This window comes from Anomaloglossus baeobatrachus, chromosome 4 (assembly GCF_048569485.1).
Source record: "Anomaloglossus baeobatrachus isolate aAnoBae1 chromosome 4, aAnoBae1.hap1, whole genome shotgun sequence".
Classification (NCBI taxonomy): Eukaryota; Metazoa; Chordata; class Amphibia; order Anura; family Aromobatidae; genus Anomaloglossus; species Anomaloglossus baeobatrachus.
Genome location: NC_134356.1, coordinates 55,800,762 through 55,823,828, shown reverse-complemented (window position 1 = coordinate 55,823,828; position 23,067 = coordinate 55,800,762). Strand labels below are relative to the sequence as shown.

Here is a 23,067-nt window from a genome sequence, read left to right as displayed (position 1 = left end):
AAGTCCCCTGCTCTCCCTATTCATCATGACAATACTGCACAGGTAATATATTACAGACATAGGCCATTCAGATGAGACAATCCCTTTAAAGTGAAGCTCAAGGTCTTCGTTCAGTGACTTCATTCCCGTTGTCCTTGTCCCCAGTGTCCCTAATCTAACAGGAATAAATCTGAGAGTGTTGGAGGTTATCAGTCTGCGGCATTATATATATATATATATATATATATATATATATATATATATATATATATATATATATATATACGGTCCAGGAAGAAGCCTGGGAAACAATTACTCCTTCATCAAATATTGATAGAGCATTTAATGGCTTTTTATAGCTTACAACAGCCCGGCAGTTTATTGATCTGATTGACTGGAAGAGCTTCAGCGAGAGCACCTGGGATCCGGAGTCGAGGCACTTGTATTGTGCCATATATCTGGGATTTTACACAGAGCCTCAATAAAGGGGGTCAGGCCGCAGCACTAGATCACACGCTGGACACAAATAGCTGCACGGGGACAGGGATGAGCAGTACAAATGATATCACGAGGGGATATGAACGCACACGGAAGATAAACAACGCAGCTGGCGGCGGCGGTAGCCCACACCCACAGACATCATTTTTCTTGTGATGGAACTCACGGGGTTTAGCAGTACGGTGAGGAACAGTTCTCCGCCATTAATAATCTTATCCAGTTCCACAGGGCCTCCGGGATATTCATTATAGAATATGGTGTGTGTGAAGAGGCCACAGGTTTGGCGGGGCAGCACCTGTGGCAAAGAAACCAAAATTGTTAGAGGTGAGAATGCATTTCGGATAAAGTCTAGGAGATTTTTTTGTGTTTACGTTAATGCTAAAAAGAATAAAAAAAAACAAAAAAACAAACTAAAATATTTTCTTTTTTCAGTTTTATTGATATTACTTGCTAGACAATTGATTATAAGTCCCCAAAAAAATCCCTATTTTCACCTTTATTGATCTTACTTGATAGACAATTGATTATAAGTCCCCAAAAATTCCTTTTTTTCAGCTTTATTGATCTTACTTGATAGACAATTAATTCTAAGTTCCCAAAATTCCCTTTTTTCAGCTTTATTGATCTTACTTGATAGACAATTGATTATAAGTCCCCAAAAATTCCTTTTTTAGCTTTATTGATCTTACTTGATAGACAATTAATAAGAAGTCCCCAAAAATTCCTTTTTTTCAGCTTTATTGATCTTACTTGATAGACAATTGATTATAAGTTCCCCAAAAAAATTCCTTTTTATCAGCTTTTTTAATCTTACTCCATAGAGAATTGATTATAAGTCCCCAAAAAATCCCTTTTTCAGCTTAATTCATCTTACTTGATAGCGAATTGATTATAAGTCCCCCAAAATTCGTTTTTTTCAGCTTTATTGATCTTACTCCATACACAATTGATTATAAGTCCCCAAAAATTCCTTTTTTTTCATCTTTTTTAATCTTACTCCATAGAGAATTGATTATAAGTCCCAATCTTTCTGTAAGGCACCTTGCTGCGGTAGGAGCCCAAAAGGAACACAAAAACACACTCACATTAAACAGGTTTTCCCATCATAGTCAACAATTGAGATGTCAATATTTGTCTATATGTGATGACCAGAAGTGGGACGTTTTGCACAAATAGACAAGCGACCTGTACAATGCAACTCCCATAGCCATGAATGGGAGTTATGGAGGCACTAAGCACCAGATCGGCTGTCTCCGTAGTCCTAACCATCAGAAGCCGCCACATATAGACAGCTATGACTGGCTAAAGGTAGAAAGGACCCTTTAACTATGCCAGAAGGGATCAAGTTTTTCATCATTAGTACAACTGGTCTTATATACGGTATATCTCCTATATTTTTCTTTTCATGGACATCAAGTCCTAGTCATTAAAATGGTTCCCTGATACCTCTGCCTTCCCCTACATTGGGAGCTGATAGGTGCTAATGACGATGCGCTGACAGATGTCTGCCCGGATGTGCGCACAGTCGGCAGGTACTTTGCTCATGTCCTTGTCTAATGAATAGGATTTGCGCCAGCCGTACATGAGACCTTGCCTGTCAAGACAACGACATCAGTACCTATCACCTTCCCTTTAAAAGCGCTATGGTCATAAATGGGAGAAGTTCTAAGAGATGAATCTCGAATTTCTCATCCATACGAGTGGGATCCATTTATTAATTTCTATATACTTTAGTGATCATTAATAGGGATGATCGAATACCTCAAATATTCAGCTTCACGAATATTTGCCGAATAGGTCGCCACTATTTGACTATTCGCGAATATTCGATGTGCAATGTAAGTCTATGGGAAACCCGAATAAGAACTATTCGGAACTATTCGGGCTTCCCATAGACTTACATTGCGCATCGAATATTCGCATAGCGGCAACCTATTCGTCGAATAGTCGCAAACTCGAATATTGGAGGTATTCGATCATCCGCATTAATTATTACTGTAAAAAAAAAAACAACAACTCATTAGTGTCGAACAAACCATTATGCCGCCGTGGATGAATCCTCTTCGGAAGCGCGCAGGTTTCAGGTGTGGATACTCCTCAGTGCTCGTAACTTTAATTCCCCAAATTTGTTTCCAGGCTTCGTATAGTTGTACGTGTATGGGGTACACACCAGAGTGATGAGGGGCCACTGCGTAGCCCATATCGGTTGGGATCCCATGCTCCTAAAATGTAAAGAAAGGGTTTATTACCTCTCTAGAAGATCTGGCTTTCGAAATACAAATCTTTCCCAAAGCCCTGATGACCTAACGTGTATGAGGGGCTCCAGACAGAGGATGTTGGGGAACATAAGGTTCCGGTATGATAAGATAAGTCACTGCTAGGGGAATCTAAAAGAGAACAGAGTGAGTACTCCTATGCATGGGAGTGTCCGGTTGAGATGGTTGCCAGCCGAACCATTAGCTGACAACAAAATCTACAGTATATTGGGGCTTAAAGGGAATCTGTCAGTAACATCAACCATCCTAAGCTGTCTATACGCTCATACAGGTTATAGGAAACCAAATAAAATGATGCCTTAAAAACGGTGATCCGATGTGTTATTCCAGAGATATGTACGTTTTTCTTAATATGTAAATGAGCTGTTACGATCTCTGGGTTGGACATAGATCTCCTCGAGAATTTCCTCCCAGAGATTATTGTAAATGAAAGAAGTACTTACCAGTGTGAGACATGTACATCAGGAGAGCAGACTGTCAGTCATTCCATGTGTTATGGGTGTGCCCGCTCGGGGAAGCCATCTGACAAGTCTGGGACCAGAAGGTCACAACGCCTTATTATGCACAGGTCTGCAGCGTGTGTTTAAATGTAACGCTTTCTTTTGGTGGTGTAGGGGGTTAAGGACTCTTTCCTGTCTGGCTATCCCTTGTAGCCTTGTTCTCAGGTTCAGCTCCTTATGATCACTCCTCTTCACTATAAAAGGTCACATGTCTCACCATCTGATGCTGGGTACTGAATCTTCATTTCTAAGGAGCCAATCTCTAGTAGAAGCTGAGGTGTCGAGACAATTGCAGCTATGGTGCTAAGCTGCATTGGAGGAGTTTGGAGTGTTTGTCCTATTGTGTCTATTTTCCCCCTGTCTGTGTCCCTTCCCTTGTGTTGTATTATTGAAGTGTTGGGACTAGTGCTCTTGCCAGCCTTCTCACTAGCCAGGGCGAGTTCAGGGCAAGCTAGGACCTAGGCACATGATCGGTGACTGGGGAAGGACTCGTATAGGGACGTTAGGGAGTGCAGGGAACAGCCTCAGGTGAGTGCACAAGGTAGCTCCCCTCTTCCTAACACCGGAGCCCACCATTGTATCGTGTTCCCGATGTACCCTGTGTGTTGCAGCCCTCACCGGGGAGGGTTTCCATGTATCTGGCGCAACCCTGATAGTCATTGTGTGACAATATGTCTCACACTGGTAGCGCATCCTTTCATTTATAATAAGCTCTGGAGGCAGATTCTCGGGGAGTTCTACGTCCGGCCCATAGATCTCAAGAACTCAATTACATATTAGGAAAAATGTAGATTTCTCAGGAATAAGACATCCGATTGCAGATATCAAGGCATAATTATATTCAGCTTCCTGTCACCTACATGCCCATATAGATGGCTTGGTATGATTGATTCTACTAACATCTTACCTTTAAGGCTGTTTTTCAATAGAACTGTATCCTAGCCTTAGATTTTTAGTCCTTGGCCCAGGAGAGATAAGTCTGAGAGTAGGTTCCCATCAATTAAATTGCGCCTTGATGTGGCTGGTGGGTACACAGAAAATGGCCAGGTTGTTCACTAAGTATTTGAATTCTATAAGTATAGTCTATATGGGAAGAATGCAGATCAAAATTTATATGTTCAGTCTTTAAATGGAGGTGCTTAAAGCACACCAATCACCAGGATTTTCCTATATAACCTAAAGCCAGTGCTATACTAACACTATCAGGCTGATTCTATACATACCTTTAGGGGTACTTTGCACGCTGCGACATCGCAAGCCGATGCTGCGATGCCGAGCGCGATAGTCCCCGCCCCCGTCGCAGCTGCAATATCCTTGTGATAGCTGCCGTAGCGAACATTATCGCTACGGCAGCTTCACATGGACTCGCCTGTCCTGGGACGTCGCTCTGGCCGGCGACCCGCCTCCTTATTAAGGGGGCGGGTCGTGCGGCGTCACAGCGACGTCACACGGCAGGCGGCCAATAGGAGCGGAGGGGCGGAGGTGAGCGGGATGTAAACATCCCGCCCACCTTCTCCCTTCCGTATATCATACGGAAGCCGTGGTGACGCAGGTAGGAGAGGTTCCTCGCTCCTGCGGCTTCACACACAGCAATGTGTGCTGCCCCAGGAACGAGGAACAACATCGGGATTACGGATTATGGATTACGCCGACGCTGCACCGATGATACGATTACAACGCTTTTGCGCTCGTTAATCGTATCATCGAACCTTTACACACTACGATGTCGCATGCGATGCCGGAAGTACGTCATTTTCAATTTGACCCCACCGACATCGCACCTGTGATGTCGTAGTGTGCAAAGCCCGCCTTAGTGGTCAGCTCGGATGTATAGGTTTTGAAACAAAAGCAAGTTAAGCTTGTAAAATGAGCAGCTTTTTGATTTGCAGCAGCTGACGATCAGCTGGTAGCTGGGGTGGGTATTCATGATTCCTGTCCCCTGCCTGTCCATCCTCCCCATGTTAGTTATGCTAATTCTATTATAGAATCGTTTTAATAAGTGACCAGAAGGACCTGTGCTGATGTCATACCCATCTGACCAGAAGGGGTGGGGCTTCACTCAACATAGCTGATACCAGGAAGCAACATTATTTTTCTGTTGGCTGAGGATTTTCCTATATAACCTAAAGCAAGTGCTATACTGGCATGATTATGCTGATTCTATACATACCTTTAGTTGTCAGCTAGGATGTATAGGTTTTGAAACACAAGCAAGTAGAGTTTGTAAAATGAGCAGCTTTTTGATTGTCAGCAGCTGACAATCATTTGATAACTGGGGTGGGTATTCATACTGATTTCCACCCCCCTGCCTGTCCATCCTCCCCCTGTTAATTATGCCAATTCTATTATAGAATCATTTTACTAAGTAACTAGAAGGACCTGTGCTGATGTCATACCCATGTGACCAGAAGGGGCAGGGCCTCAGCCAACAGAAAAATAATGTTGCTTCCTGGTGTCAGCTATGTTGACTGAAGCCCAGCCCCTTCTGGTCACATGGGTATTACATCAGCACAAGTTCTTCTAGTCACTTAGTAAAACGATTCTATAATAGAATTAGCATAAATAACAGGGGGGCGGGAATCACTATGAATATCCACCCCAGTTATCAGCTGATCGTCAGCTGCTGCCAATCAAAAAGCTGCTCATTTTACAAACTTTACTTGCTTGTGTTTCAAAAACTATAACATCCGAGCTGACAACTAAAGGTATGTATAGAATCAGCCTGATAGCACCAGTATAGCACTGGCTTTAGGGTGATTGGTGCGCCTAAAGATGCTAAAAAACAAATCTCCTGACCCATAAGAGCTTCTTGAAGTCACGCAGGTCAGCCAAGGAGCTGTGAACGCTGAAGAAACTCCCAAGACTGATACAGAAGAAAACAACCGAGCCGTTCTCGCGGACACTCACCACAGCAAACTTCCGGTTCAATGCCATCTGCTCTGCCAGCACCGACTGGTTGTGGAAGAGATGAGGCTGCATGTGACTCCACATGTGCGGGAACCACCAGAACTGCTTCACATAAGAGAGCAAGAGGTCGTCTCCTTCATCTTCTGCGTCCGTCCCTGGCAAGAACAGTCCACGAGAACGAGATTGTAAAATACCAGTAAAATCCGCACTGCTGCAGTAAATCCTTCAACTCTGCACCAAATCTTGTGTTATCATTGCTCTAAAAGCCCAGCACAGTCCACATTCTCCTACTGAAGGTTATAGAAAGCTATTTATACCAGCGTCCTAACCTTTCTAAGAAGGAGCGCTATTAAAAAGGTGGAAAATACTAGAGAGAACACCGGAGGTTCAGGTTCTCCATGGCTGCCCACTTTATCTAATACTACATCAACCCTATTTTTAAAGAGTGCTGTAAGGACAATCAGCTGGTATCGGTTGTGACCACATAGTAAAGAAGGGCGTCTGTGAAGATACAACCACCCCTTTTAAATTTAGAGGATAAGAAGCCCTAAAAAAGAAACTTTCAGCAGGTTTTTGCTATGTAATTTGAGAGTAGTATGATGTAGGGGCTGAAACCCTGATTCCAGTAACGTGTCATTCGCGGGCAGGGACCTCTGTCCTCCTGTACCTGTCTGTGCCTTGTATTGTTTATGATTATTGTACCTGTCCCTATTTTGTATACCCCTTTCACATGTAAAGCGCCATGGAATAAATGGCGCTATAATAATTATTAATAATAATTATTAATAATTTACTAAGTTGTGGGTTGTGTCAATAAAATCAGTGTTTTATCAGCAGATTATCACTTGAGGACTAGGTGTCTTGTGCCTCCTGGTCCAATCCCACCTTCACCACTCTGAGGAGCAGCTTTCTGTCAGTATACAATGTGCAGAAAAGCTGCCAATCAGTGGTGTGGGCGGGGTTATACAGAGTTCAGCATTATAAGCACTGCTAGCTCTGCAGCAGAGAAAACTGTGATTGTATCAAAATGACAGCAAGCAGCCCAGCAAGTGACATTATTGGAATCAGGGTCTCTTCCCCTACATTATGCTGCTCTCAGATTCCATATCAAAAACTTGCTGACAGATTCCCTTTAAAGTGGTTGTGCTGGCAAACTTGGAGAGTCACCACTGGAGTCAGGTGGTAAAATTGCTGAGGCGTCAAGAAGGGAATTTTGTTTACTTACCGTAAATTCCTTTTCTTCTAGCTCCAATTGGGAGACCCAGACAATTGGGTGTATAGCTATTGCCTCTGGAGGCCACACAAAGTATTACACTTAAAAGTGTAAGGCCCCTCCCCTTCTGGCTATACACCCCCAGTGGGATCACTGGCTCACCAGTTTTAGTGCCAAAGCAAGAAGGAGGAAAGCCAATAACTGGTTTAAAGACCAATTCAATCCGAGGAAACATCGGAGAACTGAACCATACCACATGAACAACATGTGTACCCGAAAAAACAGAAAAACCCCGAGAAAACAGGGCGGGTGCTGGGTCTCCCAATTGGAGCTAGAAGAAAAGGAATTTACGGTAAGTAAACAAAATTCCCTTCTTCTTTGTCGCTCCATTGGGAGACCCAGACAATTGGGATGTCCAAAAGCAATCCCTGGGTGGGTAAAAGAATACCTCATGATAGGGCCGTCAAACGGCCCTCTCCTACAGGTGGCCAACCGCCGCCTGAATGACTTATCTACCTAGGCTGGCGTCTGCCGAAGCGTAGGTATGCATCTGATAATGCTTGGTAAAAGTAAGTAGACTCGACCAGGTGGGTGCCTGACACACCTGCTGAGCCGTAGCCTGGTGCCGTAATGCCCAGGATGCACCCACGGCTCTGGTAGAATGGGCCTTCGGCCTTGAGAGAACCAGAAGCCCAGTAGAACTGTAGGTTTCAAGAATTGGTTCCTCGAGCCCCCGAGCAAGGGTGGATCTGGAAGCTTGCGACTGTTTACGCCGACCAGCGACAAGGACAAAGAGTGCATCCGGGTGGCGCAGGAGCGCCATGCGGGAAGTAGAACCTGAGTGCTCTCACCAGAACCAACAGATGCAAATCTTTCTGAAATTGATGGACTGGACGAGGACACAAAGAAGGTGAGGTGATATCCTGATTGATATGAAAATGGGATACCACCTTAGGGAGAAATTCCGGAACCGGACGCAGAACTACCCTGTCCTGGTGAAGGACCAGGAAGGGAGTTTGTATGAGAGCGTTGCTAGCTCGGAAACTCTCCTAAGAGACGAGACCGTTACTAGAAGGCCACTTCCCGTGAAAAACGGGAAGGGAGACATCCTTCAAAGGCTCGAAAGGCGGCATCTGGAGAGCAATTAGAACCTTGTTCAGATCTCAGGGCTCTAACGGCCGCTTGTACGGAGTGCTGAGAAGACAAACTCCCCGTAGGAACGTGCGTACCTGAGGAAGTCGTCGTTTCTGAAAAAATACAGATAGCGCTGAGACTTGTCCCTAAAGGGAACTGAGCGACAACCCATTTTCCTACCTAGATTGCAGGAAGGAAGGAAACATAGACGATGCAACCGGCCAGGGAGAAACACCCTGCGCCGAGCACCGAGATAAGAACATCTTCCACGTCCTGTGGTCAATCTTGGCGGACGTTGGTATGCTAGCCTGTCTCATGGTGGCAACCACGTCCTGAGGTAATCCTGACGACACTAGGTTCCAGGACTCAATGCCACACCATCCGGTTGAGGGCCGTAGAATTCAAATGGAAGAATGGCCCTTGAGACAGCCAGTCTGATTGGTCTGGTAGTGCCCCCGGTTAGCCTACCGTGAGGCACCACAGAACCGAGTACCACAACATCCTCGGCCAATTTGTAGCGACGAGGATGGCGCGGCCGCAGTCGGTCTTGATCTAGCGCAGTACTCTGGGCAACAATGCCAGAGGTGGCACCTAAGGTAGCTGGAACTGCGACCAATGCTGAACTAAGGCGTTTGCCGCCAGAGCTCGATGATTGTGAAACCGTGCCATGAAGCTGGCACATTGTTGTTGTGCCGTGACGCCATTAGATCGACGTCCGGCCTCTGTCAGCGGCGCCAGATCTCCTGAAACCCGTCCGGGTGAGGAGACCATACTCCTTCGGCCACACCTCAGCGACTTAGGAAGTCAGCTTCCTAGTTTCCACACTTGGGATGTGAATTGTGGATATGGTGGATGCCGCGTCTTCCACCCACATCAGAACCTGCCGGACTTCCTGGAAGGCTTGCCGGTTGCGCGTTCTTCCTTGGTGGTTGATGTATGCCACCGCTGTGGAGCTGTCCGACTGAAGTCGGATATGCTTGCTTTCCAGCCGCTGTTGGAAGGATTGTAGGGCAAGATACACTGCTCTGTGTTCAAGAACATTGATCTGAAGAGTGGACTCTTGCTGAGTCCACGTACCCTGAGCGCTGTAGTGGAGAAAAACTGCTCCCCACCCTGATAGACTCGCGTCTGTCGTAACTATCGCCCAGGACGGGGATAGGAAGGACCTTCTTTTTGACCAAGAGGTGAGAAGAAGCCACCACCGTAGAGATTCCTTGGCCGCCTGAGAAAGAACGACGACTCTGTTGAGGGACGTCGACTCCTCGTCCCATTGGCGGAGAATGTCCCATTGTAGTGGACGCAGTAAAACTGCGCGAAAGGAACTGCCTCCATTGCTACCATCTTACGTAGGAAGTGCATGAGGCGTCTCAATGTGTGCGACTGGTTCTTAAAGAAGAGCTTGCAGCCCGTAGTGAATGCTGTTTGTCTAGCGGCAGCTTCACTATCGCTGAGAGAGTAAGAAACTCTATGCCTAGATATGTTATCGATAGGGTCGGGGTCGGATCTGACTTTAAAAAGTTGATGATCCACCCAAAACTCTAGAGAGTCTCCAGCGCAACGTTCGGGCAGTGTTGGCATGTTTCCTAAGAGAGTGCCTTGACAAGTAGATCGTCTAAATACGGGACCACAGAGTGACCCTGAGAGTGCAGGACTGTGACTACTGCTGCCCTGACCTTGGCGAAGACCAGTTGGACTGTCGCTAGCCGGAAGGTAGAGCTACGAACAGAGGGTGTTCGTCTCCTATAACGAAGCGTAGAACGCTAGTGCTCTGGATCAATCGGCACGTGTGGATAAGCATCCTTGATGCCTAATGATGCTAGGAAATATCCTTGGGACCTTGAGGCGATGACATGGCGGAGGGATTCCATCCGGAACCGCCTGGTGTCCACGAGCTTGCTGAGCATTTTTAGATCCAGAACGGGACGGAACGGCCCGTTGTTATAGGTACCGCAAAGAATTTGGGGTAAAAACCGTGACCTTGTTCCTGAAGAGGAACGGGGGTCATCACTCTTTCTGCCTATAGAGTGCACCCTGTTTGCAGAAGAGCAGCGGCCCGGCCGGGAGGTGGAGAAATTCTGAAGAATCGAGTTGGAGGACGAGAAGTGAGCTCTATCCTGTACCCGTGAGACAGAATGTCTCACACTCAATGGTCATTGACCTATGGCAGCTAAATATCGCCAAGGCGGGAGAGCCTGCTACCGACCGAGGCCGCAAGTCATGAGGAAGCCGCCTTGGAAGCGGGTTTTCAGACTGTCGCTTTTTTGGGCGAGACTGAGCCCGCTAAGAATCTTAGCTCCTCTGATCCTTTTGAGTCCACATTGGACGAGGAAAAATGGGACCTGCCCGAGCCTCGAAAAGGCCGAAAACCCCGACTGCCTCTTGCTCTGTTGGGGTTTGTTGTGTCCGGGCTGAGGAAAGGATGAATCCTTACCCCTGGACTGTTTGATGGTTACATCCAACGCTCACCAAACAGTCGGTCAGCAGAAAAAGGCAACTGTTTTTTGGAAGCAGAATCTGCCTTCCATTCACTTAACGAGCAGACCAGGCTCTGCTTAAAAACACGGAGTAGCGGAGGCTACCGCCGCACGGTTCGCAGAGTCCAGGACAACCTGAATCGCGTAAGAAACAAATGCAGACATTTGAGAGGTTAAGGATGCCACCTGCGGCACAGATGTACGTGTAACCGTGTCAATCTGTGTAAGACAAGCTGAAATAGCTTGGAGTGCCCCAAGGGAGAGAATGCCGGAGCCAACGGTGCGCCGACAGCCTCATAGATGGCTTTCGACCAGAGATCCATCTGTCTGTCAGTGGCATCTTTGAGTTTGCAGTTCCATCTCCCACTGCAACTATGGATCTAGCTACAAGCCTGGAGATTGGAGGATGCCGCTCGGGACATTGGGTCCAGTCCTTGACCAAGTCAGGGGACAGGGATAACGTGTATCCTAAGCCGTTTGGAGAAGCGCATATCTGGATAAGCGTGGTGTTCCTGGACTGCCTCTCTGAAGGCAGAGTGGTCCAGAAAAATACGTGAAGCTGACTCCTCCACTGGAGGAGCTGTGAGAAATAACCCACATTCTATAGATGGACGCTATAAGATTATTTACTATGGCGTCACAATCAGGTGTATCCAGATTGAGAGCGGTCTCAGGATCAGAATCCTGAGCCGCTACTTCCGCCTCATTACACAGCGAGTCCTTCTGTTAGGACCCTGATGAAACCGAGGCCGCTCATAGCGAGCCCACTTAGGCTGTCTGGGACTGACGTCCGTGCAGAGCCGTGACTCTGGGATGCGTGTGACATTCCCGGAGCTGTTAGTTATTCACACTGAGGGGGGCCATGGATCAATGATTCAACAGTGCCCATATTGTGAGAGACATGTCCGGACTGCTAGGCTTCTAGTATCATAGCCATAGTCTCAGAAAAACTGTCAGTAAATACTGCAGACACCGTCCTCATCCCCTGGCCATTAGTGCATACAATGGGAGTCTATGTACCTGCCGGCCGTATAGCCGTACATGCTGTACCAGCTGTATAGAAAAACATGTGGTTCTGCACCTTTGTTTTACACAGAGAATATGCTGATAACTCCTCCGCATAATCCAGGAGGGTATATACAACGTGCGACCAAACAGTGCAATGTATATAGTACAAGCATATCTATAAGTGCACTTCTGCACTAGTGGGGTTAGCACCACAGGTGCTGCTTAACGCCTGTTACAGCGATTGTGTGACTATCAGAATGCCAGGGTCTTCCACACTTGTCTCTGTATCGTACAGAAACTGACACTAATGGCTGCCGGTGTCCTTGTAGAGAAGGAAGCCGTGGGCGTGCCTGAGAAAGTGCGGGAATCCGGACTCACAGTGCACACAGTGAGAGGGGTGGAGTATGCAAAACATACTCCAGCTCTCAGCTCTGCTCTATGCAGCGTCACGCCCCTACCCTGACTGTCAGGGCTGTGGGCGGTAACGAAGGGAGCTAGGCCCAGAAGCCGGGGACTCGAGTTAACAGCGCGGCCGCCGTAAAAGCGCGGGCCGCGCTGAAGTCCCCGGCGCACCACAAGTGCCAGCCGCGCCGCAGTTCCAGCGGCCGGCGCGACCGATTCATAGAAGTGGCCAGCGTCCCGCCCCTCTCCTGACTGGCAGGTCTGGGGGCGGGAACGAACGGAAGCAGGCCGCAAAAACCGGGGACTCTAGTTATCAGTGCGGCCGCCTGAAGTCCCCGGCGCACCACAAGTGCCAGCCGCGCCGCTGCCAGCGGCCGGCGCGACCGATTCCTGGAAGTGGCCAGCGTCCCGCCCCTCTCCTGACTGGCAGGTCTGGGGGCGGGAACGAACGGAAGTAGGCCGCAAAAGCCGGGGACTCTAGTTATCAGCGCGGCCGCCGTAAAAGCGCAGGCCGCGCTGAAGTCCCCGGCGCACTACAAGTGCCAGCCGCGCCGCAGTCCCAGCGGCCGGCGCGACCAATTCCCATAAGTGAGCCTGCTTCAGCAAAGCTGAATGAGGCCATGGCACAGGCGCCGCAGCGCTGATGTCCCCCGGCGCACTACAACACCCAGCATGCTGCGGTGTGAGCGCCAAATGCACGGGGACACAGAGTACCTTGAGGAAGCAGGGCCATGTCCCTGATGTACTCCGCTCCATCCAGCATCTTCTCCAGGGGCTGTAGATGGAGCACGGTCTCAGTGCCTGGAGACCGGTAAATCCCACTTCACCCAGAGCCCTGTAAAAAGGGATGGGGAAGGAATCAGCATGTGGGCTCCTGCCGCCGTACCCGCAATGGGTACCTCAACCTTACAAACACCTCCGACATACAGTGGGGTGAGAAGGGAGCATGCTGGGGACACTATATGTGTCCTCTTTTCTTCCATCCGACATAGTCAGCAGCTGCTGCTGACTAAAAAGTGGAGCTATGCGTGGATGTGTTGCCTCCTTCGCACAAAGCACAAAACTGGTGAGCCAGTGATCCCACTGGGGGTGTATAGCCAGAAGGGGAGGGGCCTTACACTTTTAAGTGTAATACTTTGTGTGGCCTCCAGAGGCAATAGCTATACACCCAATTGTCTGGGTCTCCCAATGGAGCGACAAAGAAAGCTCCTTATCATACAGCAGGGTCTCTCCACACTTAATATCACCTCAGGCAGGAAAGTATGAGTTCACAACCTCTGTAATAAAAATAGTTACTGTCACGCTCGTGGCCAGTGTAGAGGTGGCGAGCGGGATTAGTGGACCTTTAATGGAAGGGGCTTAACTAAGCATCCACCGAGAGGCGGAGCCAAGTACCACACCCAGGGCAGTGACCGGGATTGTGGCAGCTGACACTCAGGACAGGTGACAGACTCCGGTATAGATGAGTAGAGGTAGGGTGACTGAGGCAGGCTGGACAGGTGGTATGGACAGCAGTGGTGGGCACAGCATGAATAGATAGTTATTGGAAGGCAGGTACTGGATACGGACACAGGGATAACAGGACAGGAGCTCAGGACCTGACAACAAGCTACTTAGCAGACTGACTGACTAACTGAAGGACTTGCACAGGCGCCTCCCCTAATGGGAGGGTGCCTTAAATACATAGTGCCTCGCACCCATACACAGAGACAGGGAAAGGGACCGAGACAGAGACAGGGAAAGGGATCGGGACACAGACAGGGAAAGGGACCGGGACAGAAACAGGCAAAGGGACCGAGAAAGAGACAGGGAAAGGGACCGGGAAAGAGACAGGGAAAGGGACCGGGAAAGAGACAAGGAAAGGGACTCGGAAAGACAGGGAAAGGGACCAGGACAGAGACAAGGAAAGGGACTGGGAGGGAGAGAGACAGGGAAATGGACAGAGACAGGGACCGGGACAGAGACAGGGAAAGAGACAGGGAAAGGGACTAGGAAAGAGACAGGGAAAGGAACCGGGAAAGAGACAGGGAAATGGACCGGGAAAGAGACAGGGAAAGGGACCGGGACAGAGACAGGGAAAGGGACTGGGACAGAGACAGGGAAAGGGACTGGGACAGAGACAGGGAAAGGGACTGGGACAGAGACAGGGAAAGGGACTGGGACAGAGACAGGGAAAGGGACAGAGACAGGGAAAGGGACCAGGACAGAGACAGGGAAAGGGACTGTTACTATCCCAGGCAATGCTGGGTACGACAGCTAGTAGATAGATAGATAGATAGATAGATAGATAGATAGATAGATATGAAAATAGTTAGGGTTTAACATATTCATCCAACTTACCAGTGTGGAAAAACTTTCCTGAAAAGCCAAGGTTAAAAGTGAAATTGGGGATGTGCGTTCTCAGCTCATTCTGGGTGTCGTAGAGTGCCTAGAATAAAATGAAGGAAAATCACTTTTTGGATACCTATTTGACAAAAACAAAGACTAATCAAGGGATAAGAAGACCAAATAGAGCCCTACACTTGACAGAGCCTCTCCTACCTTCACATCTTCTACTTTCATACGAGTTCCTTCCTTGCCAACGAATATATCATCAATGTCGACGAGTACATAACGGTTTAGTGGAAGGGACAACCTCTTTCCAGTCAGGAATGACACAGCGTCCACGAAGACTAACTTATGAAGCCAAAAGTTCAAGTTGTTACCAAAAAGGACCCTTTGGATACCATCATGTAGCCCCAGATCCTGTACCACAGTTGTGTGTAGGGCCGCGTCCACGCTCAGGTGAGGTATGGTCTCGGCCGACTTCGTCTTGGCGAGAAGAACCGGTTCATAGGTAGAATGATTGGACTGGAAGACGGTCCAGTCTTCTCCCGGTAGCTCGCCCTTTTCCACCTGGTTGGGCTTGGTTATATACAATAGTGGGGACTTTGGGTTGATACTGCAGTCTTTGAGGCCAAGGTTGGAGTGGAGATATAAGGGGAATCCTTTAAGTTGAGCGCTCAGTAGGCTGTTTTCATTGGCCTGTGGTGGAAATAAAGAAATTTATGTGTAATGTAGTCATGACCACAGTTATTTTGTGGCAGAAGATGATTAAATAATGGCTGGTCAGAGCGCCAAGAAGCAAGCAGCAGGGATAAGGCTTACTTTGTAGAAGAGCCCGACGCTATACGTCAAGAATGTAACTCTATATAGGCCCGGAATCCATCTCTTCTCGAATCCGGTCGTCTTCCATTTACACTTTACCGCTGTTTCTGTTTACACCGGAGACATCACTAATGCGGCACAAATACTCAGCTCCGCTTACCCAGCACAAGAAACATTCACACCTGTTCCGTCGGGGAACAAACCACGTATCTGACTCAGGTGACAACACAGCAGCTTGCGAAATGTTGCAGCTTTCAGATGCAAGAAGCAAAATTACCAATCTTTTTTTTTTTAATCACTTTTTTCTTGGCAAACATCACACATAAAGAGAGAAAACGCTTATGTGCTGTCAGCACCATCCCCAGAAAGCTTTTTTTACAGCTCGGCTACTGTTTTGTATGTTTTAAAACACAATCCTTAACCAGTTAAAGGGAATTTGTCATCAGAAAAAGACCTGGTTTGTATGTTTAATTTCTGGGGAAAAAAAAGTAAAAAAATATGTTTTTCATTAAATGAAGTGTAATAAGCCAAATATTACAATCATATTTCTAATTTTTTTACAAATGACTTTTCAGTAGTCTCATTATCATCGCAGAAAAAAGGCAACCTTACTTACCAACACCAGGTCACAGGGCCAATGCAATACAGGATGCAGCAGTCCCCCATGGAAAAGGCAAGGGCCGCGCAGGTGCAAAATATTTTATACCTGCGCTTTTTATATTATATTATATATTTTTTTAATATATATTTTTCCAATTTTGTACAAATGACTTTTCAGTTGTCTCATTATCATTACAGAAAAAAGGCAACCTTACCAACACCAGGTCACAGGGCCAGTGCAATACAGGATGCAGCAGTCCCCCATGGAAAAGGCAGGGGCCGCGCAGGTGCAAAATATTTTATACCTGCGCTTTTTATATTATATATTTTTTTAATATATATTTTTCCAATTTTGTACAAATGACTTTTTAGTTGTCTCATTATCATCACAGAGAAAAGGCAACCTTACCAACACCAGGTCACAGGGCCAGTGCAATACAGGATGCAGCAGTCCCCCATGGAAAAGGCAGGGGCCGCGCAGGTGCAAAATATTTTATACCTGCGCTTTTTATATTATATTATATATTTTTTTAATATATATTTTTCCAATTTTGTATAAATGACTTTTCAGTAGTCCCATTATCATTGCAGAAAAAGGCAACCTTACCAACACCAGGTCACAGGGCCAATGCAATAAAGGATGCAGCAGTCCCCCATGGAAAAGGCGGGGGCCGCGCAGGTGCAAAATATTTTATACCTGCGCTTTTTATATTATATTATAGATTTTTTTAATATATATTTTTCCAATTTTGTACAAATGACTTTTCAGTAGTCTCATTATCATCGCAGAAAAAAGGCAACCTTACTTACCAACACCAGGTCACAGGGCCAATGCAATACAGGATGCAGCAGTCGCCTGTGGAAAAGGCAGGGACCGCGCAGGTGCAAAATATTTTACACCTCTGCTTTTTATATTATATCTTTTTTATAATATATATATTATTCTATATTTTTCCAATTTTATGCAGGATGCAACCAGGATCTTTAGTATTGGCTGAGTGAATTAGGGTGTCTGTAGTCACCATCTGACAAACCCGGATAAAGATCGGGGCCCTGGACAAAATGGGGGGCCAACTTGCAGATTCCTGAGGACTCCAGTGCTTGGAACGGCAGCTGTATTTTGCTGCCTGCCAGCCCATTAAACCCCAACTTGCTATGTGAGTACAAGCATGAAGTGTTCACTGATGAGCGCTGCGTGTACGTGCATTCTAGGATTATGTCTTCACTCTGGCCAGTGCCAGCATGAGGACATACTTTATGAGGGGAGTTAGCAAAGCGCTCCCGTCCAACAGATGAAGAGAGGAGCGGCAGTCCCACCATCACCCAGTGCTGTATATGCCAACAGTAATATCTATGTCCCCCCAGTAATGTGTATGCCCCCCCCCAGTAATGTGTATGCATCCCCAGCACTATCTATGCCTCCCAGTAATGTATATGCCCCCAGTAATGTCTTTGTTTACCAGTAATGTGTGTGTGTGCCCCCAGTGCTGTATGTGCCCCCAATAATGTGTCTGCCAAACAGTAATAAATATGCCCCCCAGTGCTGGATGTACCCCCAGTATTGTATATGCCCCAGTGCTGTATGTGCCCCAAGTAATCTCTATGCCCCCAGTAATGTGTATGCCGCCCCAGTAATGTCTATGCCACCCCAGTAATGTTTATGACTCTCAGTAATCTGTATGCCCCCCCAGTAATGTATATGCCCCCAGTGCTGTATGTGCCCCCAGTAATGAATATGCCCCACAGTAATGTATATGCCCCAGTACTGTATGTGTCCTCAGGAATGTGCATGCCCACCAGTAATGTGTAGGCCCCCAGTAATGTGTATGGCCCCAGTGATTTCTATGCCCCCAGTGATATCTATGCTCCCTATTGATGTCTATGCCCAAGAATTATGTCTATGCCCTCCAGCCCTCCCCATTGATGTCTATGCCCCCAGACAGGCTTGTTGCCAACTTCCTCATATTGAACATATCCCTCTAATTCGTCTATGTGTGCACGTATGATGTATATCTATGTATGTCAGTATTTTTGTGAATTTGTCTTCAAATATGTACATGTACGTATCCCTGTATGTGTATATGTATGTATATGTGCGTGTCTGTGTGTGCATGGGGCCCACTGAGACTCTTTCACCCACAGCCCATGAAAACCTGAAGCCGGCCCTGCTGTGGGGTGCACTTATACAATTATATAGTATTGAAACCTAAAAACCTAAAGTGTAAATACTTTTTGGAAACTATAGAAGATTAATGCAAAATGCAGAAACATCTTGAATAACTAAAGTGATTTTAGTTATTTTACCCCCTTTGGAAAAAAAAGGGTGGGGATTGGGGAAGCCAAATCGTGCAGAACATGGCCGCCTATTATATCATATACATGAATTTCAAAAGAAAGGATAAAATCTGTTTATTTTTCCATTCAGTGGAGCGGAGTACACCGGATTACTTATGAAAAGTTATGTAAACAGGTGGCCCTGCATAGAGTCCGGCTGCTAAAGGGCAGATCTTGTTACACAGAAATCTGATGATACAGGCAGGCCCCATGTTGTGCTGCACACATCATAGCTAATACATGGTAACATACCACAATGGGCACAACACAAAGGAAAGGCTGAGAGGCTCAGTGGTTAGCTCTGTAACTAGGCATGAGCGGAGCGGACCCGTGCATGTTCAGGTTCGCCATATTCGGTCCGACTTTAGTTAACCGTTCGTTTTCAGACCCAAAATTAACCCGAATTTCATTCCAGACCTCAAATAAGTCAATAGGGACCGGAACATTGGTGCTGTAAAATAGTTGTAGTGCAGGGTTAAGAGCAAGACAAGTGCCCTGCAAACAAATGTGAATAGGGAATAAATAAAAAAATGAAGTGAGGTCCCCCCTATTCTTGATAATGCAGACAGCTGAGAGCTGATATTATCAGGCTGGGAAGGTCCATGGTTATTCGGCCCTTCCCAGCCTAAAAATAGCAGCCCGCAGCCACCCCGAAAGTGGCGCATCTAATTCTGTTATTTTTCCCAGCTCTTCCAGATTGCCCTGCTGTGGTGGCAATTGTGGTAATATTTTTGGGGTTGATGTCAGCTGTGAATTGACAGCTGGCATCAAACCCCGTTGTTATAATGGAAAGGTGTCTTATCAGACACCCCTATTGCTAACCCGGTAAGTGTACAGTTAAACACACAGAGAAAAAAAAATAAATTTATTTGAATAAAGACTCCCCCTCATTCACCAATTTATTGATTTTAAAAAATCCTTGAAGTTCCAACGTAATCCAATGGTGTAATGTCTAATGACGTCCATTGAATCCTATGGAACTTCGTTCTCTGTACATTCTCAGTACGAGGCTCCAAGGGACATTACACCATAGGATTATGTTGAAATTTCGAGGATTTTTTAGATTAGGAAATTGGAGAATGAGGAAGTGTGGGGGAGTCTTTATTCAAGTAAACTATTTTCAGTGTGTTTTTTAACTATTCATTTAATGGGTTAGCAATGGGGGTGTCTGATAGACACCTCTCCATTACTAACCACTCGGCTTGATGCCAGCTGTGAACTGACAGCTGACTTCAACCCCCAAAATATTGCCAATAACCCTTATTTTACTCCGATTGCCACCGCATCAGGTAATTGGGGAAGAGCCGGGCAAAATGCCAGTATTGGCGCCTCTCATGGATGCGCCACTTCTGAGGGGGCTAGGGCTGCTATTTTTAGACTAGGAAAAAAAATGAAAACTTGGTTTTAAAAAAAAATCATTGACAGCCGTAATAAGACATTAAGTTAGTCTATACAGAGGCGCTAGATGTGCTCAGCCCGACATATGGCAAGAATGAGGTTCTAGAAGCATCCAGAGTATTTGAGATCTCCTAACTATGATAAGCCCTTGTTATGGATTTCACAGAGAGATATCACAGCTGTCCACCATATCTCAGATACTTCACCTAATGGTGACGGCATATTGTTTTATGCAGGCCATTCAAATCTAACAAGCCTAGGCATGAGGTACCACCACAAGTTGTTGGGCATGCTCATATCTAATGTTAAAGTTCTTCAATGCTGGAGTCATTGGGACTCTACAGTAGAATTGGACAAAGTGTCGTCCACATCTGGCCGTTTGGCTGTTCCAGTGCGGCCCACGGACAGTGGCAACCAAAGGACTGTTGACCCATGGACGTCTCCATGCTCTCTCTTGCCTGAATAACCGCTATCTGCATGCCAAAAATGTTGATATATGTGAATACATTGATGGAGGACAGAGCAGCTGGCTCCTTCTTCCACCAATCAGTGTGTGCAACGGAGACAGCAGACATGAGGTTACATCAATGCATCTGCTGGGTGAAAGTCAGTGTGCCAGAGACCAGAGGTGGAATGGGATCAAGTTATGTTGGTTTTTTATGTGTATTTTTGTATATGTGTATGGAATGTGTGCCTGTATATAGGGGGCTATGTGATGTGAGAGTTTATACTGTATATAAGGGGCTATGTGGGGGCTCATACTGTATATAGGTGGCTATGTGAGGATTTATGCAGTATTTAGGGGGCTATGTGGGGGCTCATACTGAATATAGTGAGGTCCATGCTGTATATAGGGAACTATGTAGGGTCTCACACTATATATAGAGGACTATGTGGGGGCTCATGCTGTATATAGGGGACTATGTAGGGACTTGCACTGTATACAGGGGGCTATGTGGGGGCACACTCTGGATAGAGAAGACTATGTTGGGGTTCCCACTATATATTGAATGGCTACGTGGGGGTTCATATTCTATATAGGGGTCTATGTAGGGACTTGCACTGTATACAGGGTGCTATGTGGGAGTTCACTCTGGATAGAGAAGCCTATGTTGGGGTTCTCACCATATATTGAGTGGCTACATGGGGGTTCATACTCTATACAGAGGGCTATGTGGGGGCTCAGGCTGAATATAGGTAGGCTACTTAGGGGCTGCTGCTGTATATAGGGGACTATGTGGGGACTGACACTGTATATAGGGCTATGAGGGGGTTCATGCTGTACATAGGAGACTATGTTGGGCTTAGGCGGGCTTTGCACGTTGCGACATCGCAAGCCGATGCTGCAATGTTGCACGCGATAATCCCCGCCCCCGTCGCAGGTACGATATCTTGTGATAGCTGGCGTAGCGAAAATTATCGCTACGCCAGCTTCACATGCACTTACCTGCCCTGCGACCGTCGCTCTGGCCGGCGACCCGCCTCCTTCCTAAGGGGGCGGGTCGTGCGGCGTCATAGCGATGTCACACGGCAGGCGGCCAATAGAAGCGGAGGGGCGGAGATGAGCAGGATGTAAACATCCCGCCCACCTTCTTCCTTCCGCATAGCCGCTGGCGGCAGGTAAGCGGATGTTCCTCGCTCCTGCGGCGTTACACACAGCGATGTGTGCAGGAGCGAGGAACTACATCGTACCTGTCGCTGCAGCATAATTATGAAAAAGTCGGAGCCTGCAACGATGATACGATAACGACGCTTTTGCGCTCGTTAATCGTATCATCTAGCATTTACACACTACGATCTCGAAAGTGACGCCGGAAGTGCGTTACTTTCGATTTGACCCCACCGACATCGCACGTGCGATGTTGCAACATGCAAAGCCGCCAGAGTCAACCAGTGGATTTCTCATAGAGAACACAGGAATGCTTGGTTGAAAGAGTGCTCCTGTGTATGGGAGCATCGACTGAGATGGTTGGTGGCCAAACAATCATACAAATCATCGATTAGCCGACAGCCATCTAATGTGTATGGGCGCCTTAACTTTATTCATATACAACACATGTACCTCAGATAAACTGTGAATAGAGGGGTCGAGAGAGATAGCGGCCCATCAAACAAGGGTTTGTGCAAGACATCTGAGGAGTATGGGCACCTTAAAGTGTACCTGACGGTCACATAAAGCGTGTAGAAAAGCAAGGTCTTGCCGCACTCAACCCCAGATAATATGTCCAGGAGCGGTCCTGATGCTCGGGTTCTGTAACTTCCCATCCACTCTTTGAGTCTTTCGGCACTATAGGAGCTGAAATTTCCATTCCCTCATTTCCCAACATACATTTTTCCTGTTGTTGTCGAATACCTTGCCCTGGGCTGAAAGCCTGCCTCATGTTATGTTTGCAAGCAGTTAGGCCGGAAACCAGAAACGGAGAGACAAAGGTCCATCGTCACTATTTATCATCTGTCTCAGGTCTATGCTGCTAGACAGACGGAAGACACTTAAAGGGGTTTTCCGCACAGACATAGTAGATTTTAATCTATGGATCTTGGAATAATAATCATTTCCACAATTGGAATTGTAAAAAAAAACGTTCCTGTGCTGAGATAATCTTATATATGTGTCCCTGTTATGTACTGTGTAATGGCCGTGTCTGACCGTACAGGGACATGATCTGATTATACAACAGCTCCTGGGTCGGGGAAGAGGTACGGTAAAATACTATACAGATAGCACAGCACAGGATAACAGCAGATTCTTTCTGTGAAGTAAAACATTTACCTGCCTGTTTTTAAACATGTTTTATGTGCCGCCCTGGACAAGCCAGGACGTCACAGGTACAGCAACAATACACCCCACACCCCCCACACCCCTGTCAGGAACACCAGAGTCACACACAAATCCTTGTTGTCTCCCTCCAGGGGCTGATGTACACACCAGGTGGGGTGGAGCCAGGCGGTTGGCCCCACCCACCGAGGAGTTCACAGTCCCGGAGGCGGGAAAGGAAAAGAGAGTTGAGTGAGGGACAGGAAGAGTGAAGGAGTGAAGTGGTAAAGGAGCAGTCTAACCGTGTCCGGGTACGTGGCCCGGGCACCTACAGCAAGGTTGGCAGACGGTGGTGACCGTCTGCAGGCGAGGCCGATTGACGCACAACCGTAAGGACCGGGGTCGGGCGGTGGCCCGCCGGTACCGGACCGGGGAGCGAGGA

At 47.1% G+C, this 23,067-nt stretch overlaps 1 protein-coding gene across 2 annotated transcripts in view; it reads right to left on the bottom strand.

Annotated features, from left to right (window-relative positions):
• NDST1 (N-deacetylase and N-sulfotransferase 1) overlaps window positions 1-23,067 on the bottom strand; it is a 142,904-nt gene that overhangs the window by 47,729 nt on the left and 72,108 nt on the right. For both annotated transcript variants that reach the window (XM_075344347.1, XM_075344348.1), the window contains exons 3-7: window positions 14,933-15,415; window positions 14,732-14,819; window positions 6,161-6,315; window positions 2,514-2,699; window positions 644-772 (exon numbers count right to left, since the gene is read on the bottom strand). In XM_075344347.1, coding sequence (XP_075200462.1) covers window positions 644-772; window positions 2,514-2,699; window positions 6,161-6,315; window positions 14,732-14,819; window positions 14,933-15,415 — 1,041 coding nt within the window. The remainder of the gene's footprint in view (window positions 1-643; window positions 773-2,513; window positions 2,700-6,160; window positions 6,316-14,731; window positions 14,820-14,932; window positions 15,416-23,067) is intronic.